The 3,615-nt window shown below is 27.3% G+C and overlaps 4 protein-coding genes across 4 annotated transcripts; 2 read left to right on the top strand and 2 right to left on the bottom strand.

Moving 5' to 3' along the window:
* Positions 1-48: 48 nt before the first annotated feature.
* Positions 49-669, top strand: EHI_029230 (hydrolase yafV, putative; the record flags this gene model as incomplete). The annotated part of the gene is made up of 1 exon (XM_644478.2): positions 49-669. The coding sequence occupies one exon, from the start codon at positions 49-51 to the stop codon at positions 667-669; it is 621 nt and encodes a 206-aa protein (XP_649570.2).
* Positions 670-724: 55 nt separating this feature from the next.
* Positions 725-1,636, bottom strand: EHI_029220 (peptidase S54 (rhomboid) family protein; the record flags this gene model as incomplete). Its single annotated transcript, XM_644479.2, has 3 exons — positions 725-785; positions 831-1,005; positions 1,072-1,636. The coding sequence occupies 3 exons, from the start codon at positions 1,634-1,636 to the stop codon at positions 725-727; spliced, it is 801 nt and encodes a 266-aa protein (XP_649571.2).
* Positions 1,637-1,703: 67 nt separating this feature from the next.
* On the bottom strand, positions 1,704-2,467 carry EHI_029210 (proteasome alpha subunit, putative; the record flags this gene model as incomplete). The annotated part of the gene is made up of 1 exon (XM_644480.2): positions 1,704-2,467. One exon carries the CDS (start codon positions 2,465-2,467, stop codon positions 1,724-1,726), a length of 744 nt encoding a protein of 247 aa, XP_649572.1. The 3' UTR covers positions 1,704-1,723.
* A 211-nt stretch (positions 2,468-2,678) lies between these two features.
* EHI_029200 (ribosome biogenesis protein, putative) lies at positions 2,679-3,566 on the top strand (the record flags this gene model as incomplete). Its single annotated transcript, XM_644481.1, has 1 exon — positions 2,679-3,566. One exon carries the CDS (start codon positions 2,679-2,681, stop codon positions 3,564-3,566), a length of 888 nt encoding a protein of 295 aa, XP_649573.1.
* Between the last annotated feature and the right edge of the window lie 49 nt (positions 3,567-3,615).

Genomic DNA, 3,615 nt, shown 5'->3' with positions numbered 1-3,615 from the left:
CCATCAAAAGTAGCTGAGCCAAGTGTTAATGGTAAAACACTTCTCTGGATGAAGGATGTTGCAAAAGAGAAAAATAGTGCAATTGTTGGTTCTACTGTTATAGAAGAAAATGGAAAGTATTATAATAGAGTCTATTTTGTAACTCCTCAACAAGAAGTTTATGAATACAACAAACGTCATCTCTATACAATGGGAAATGAAGGAATTTGTTTCACAAAAGGTCAAAAGAAGACGGTTGTAAATTATTTGGGATGGAAAATAAATTTAGCTATTTGTTATGATTTAAGATTCCCAAACTGGTTAAGAAATTCTAAAGAAGATCCTTATGATATTTTACTTATTGTTGCATGTTGGAGAGCTGAAAAAAGACATCATTGGATTACATTAACGACTGCTCGTGCTATTGAAAACCAATGTTATGTTATTGCTTCAAATAATTGTGGAATATTGCCTGACACAACTCCAAATTGTCCTGATGTTGTTTATACTGGAGATTGTAGGTTTGTTGATTATTTTGGATATTCTATTAAAGAAGCAAAACCTGGAGTTGAACAAATTATTTATTCAACTTTGGATTACCAAAAACTTCTTGATTGGCGAGCACATTTCCCAGTTTTGAATGATGCTGACTATTGCGAGCTTTCGATTGAAAATGAAAATACCAACTGATTCTAATTTATATAAAAAATAAATTAGTTCATTGTCATCTTTTCTTTGGGTTAAATCAAATAGGTAATGAATTTAGAGTATTTGCATCATTTGAGTGTTTGGTACAATGAGATAGTCTATGTAATTAGTTAATTATTCTTTATTATAAGAATAAAACAAACAATGATTTAATGTCTGATTTGATTAATGACATAATTTGTAAATGAGTTTTTGTGTTAATAGAATTATCTGGAATTGGTATATAAATTATTAAACAACCAATGAATCTCTTAATCACAGTATCAATAATGGTAATTAGACGAGAATTAAATAACCAATCAAGAAATCCTCTTGTGTCTTGTTTGTATTAGTTTTTACTAATTTAATAAAAGGTATAACTTTAAACAAAAAAAAAAAACAAACATAAAACTCCTATAATAATTCCACAAAAATGACCAGATAAACTTACTTGAGCTAATAACAATAAAGAAAAGATATAAGTTATGATATTTAAAACACAACAATAAACAATATCCATATATTTTCCTGGTTGATAATAAAATATAATAATTAATGTAAATATATATCCACTTATTCCAACAACAGAATTACCTGAAGCAAGTTTTAATGAGAATAACGAAATCATTAATATTGGTTGAAGTACTATTGATACAATAAATAATAAAATAACTTGTGTTGTCCCAATTTTTTTTTCTACTGATGCTCCAAAAACAAGTAATGAAATAGAATTTCCAAATAAATGAAATATTCCTTCATGAATAAAACAATGATATAACATTGGTCCAATTTGATGTATAAAATCACGTCGAGACATTAAAGGAGAAAATCCTTTTGCTTCAATCCCTAGTTCAGGAAGTATAAAATATATACTCCAAATAATTATTAATTGAACAATACTTAAGAATGAAATGTTTCTAATGCACTCTTGGCAATATTTAGTAATTTCATTAAAACACACTAAAAACATCTTCTATGTATTTTGTTTTTCAGTTCATGAAAAAATAAAGTGAAAACAAACTTACTATTAAATTATAGTAAAAAAGACAAAATTGAATTAATTCTCATGTATTTGTTTATTACGAACTTGGTCAATAATTTTTTGTTTCATTTCTTTATCAACTTTCTTAACTATGTTATTAGTCTTTTCTGAAATCCAACTTAACTCAATCTCATATGGTTTATCTTTCCATTCACCATGACATAAATCAATAATTTCTACAAGTTTCACTAATGCCTCTTCACATGTGATTTGTGAGAAGTTTATTTTTTCTAATTCGTTTTTACATATTTGTTTTCCTTTACCAATTCCATTAGCAAAATACCCATATGTTGTTCCTGATGGTTCAATATAATGAAGGGAATATCCATGTTGATCAACTCCTCCTATCAATAAACTACATCCAAATGGTCTTAATGATCCATATAATGTATGATTTTGCATGTACATAGCAATCTTTTCTGCTAATACTTTTACTGGAATATTCATTCCATAATTTTCTTTGAATGATTCAGCTTCTTCATTTGCTTTCTTAACTAATTTTCTTGCATCAGGAAGAAATCCAGCACAAGTGATTCCGACATGAGTACCAACATTAAATATACGTTTATTTGATGATTTTTCAATCATTTTTGATATTATTAACTTCTCTACTCCAAATACTACTCCATCAATACATTTAATTGAAAGTGCTGTTGCACTATTTTCAACTGCTTTTGTCGCATAGTCAATTTGAAATACCTTTCCGTCAGGTGAAAAGGTTGTACATGAATCATCATATCCTGATCCAATTGAACTCATTGTTGTAATCTTTTTGAGTTATTTCGTTTTAGTTTTTCTTTTTCTTTTTTTTTTATTTCAATATCATTTTTACTATAATTTATAGAATTTGTTTTTTTTTTATTTTGTTTTTTAAGAAAAAAGATAATTTTCTAAAAAGAAAAACACAAATAAAAAATAAAAATTGTTATTAAAAACCCTTTTTTTTATAGAACAAAATAAGAATAATTGAATGAGCACAACAAGTGAACCAAAGAAGTCATTTCATCGTAAGAAAGGATGGAAACGACTTGAAAGGAAAGAGCCAAAAGTCATTGAAAATACAAAAACTGCTATTTTTATAAAAGGAAGGAATACAAGTAAAATTTTAACAGATGTGTGTGAAGACCTTGCGTTATATAAAAAACCACATGTTATCAAGTTTAATCATAAACATGAAATTCTTCCATTTGAAGATGAAAGACCATTAGAAGTTTATAGTACTGGAAGAGATGCATCACTTCTTGTTATTATGTCACATAATAAGAAAAGACCTAATTGTCTTACATTTGTTCGTATGTTTGATGGACATGTATTAGATATGGAGGAAATGCTAGTTAAAGAATATAAACCAATTCATGAATTTGAAGGAGTTAAACCTCCTTCAGCTACACGATTAATGTATAGTTTTAATGGATCAGAATTTGAAACAAATGAAGAATTTAAAATGTTTAAGAATATGATAATTGATTTTTATCACAATGATGTTAATGAGAAGTTAGTTGTCGATGAATTAACTGCAATGATGGTTTTTACTGTTGTGGAAGGAAAAATTTATATGACTGTTTATTATATTAAAGCTACATCAACTTCTATTGAAAGCCATGAAGTTGGACCTCGTATTGTCATGGTACCTGGTAGAAACAAATTTGGAGCTGAAGATATGAGAGAAGAAGCAATGAAAGTTCCACAAGAACTTGTTGCACCAAAGAAAAAGAAGAATGTTTCAAAAGATATGTTTGGACAAACTATTGGAAGAGTACATGCTATTGGTGAGGATTTAGAACAATTAAATAAGAAAATTAAATTACCTAAAGCTTTGAGAGAGTCAAAGAAAGAAAAAAAATTGAGTAAGAAATAATTGATTGATGATTATATTTCTTTGTTATTTATCCAAAAAATTATTTTTT

This window comes from Entamoeba histolytica, genomic scaffold (genome assembly GCF_000208925.1).
Source record: "Entamoeba histolytica HM-1:IMSS scf_1104750516709 genomic scaffold, whole genome shotgun sequence".
Lineage (NCBI taxonomy): Eukaryota > Evosea > Mastigamoebida > Endamoebidae > Entamoeba > Entamoeba histolytica.
The sequence above is the reverse complement of the archived record's forward strand: the minus strand, read 5'-3'. Positions and strand labels throughout refer to the sequence as shown.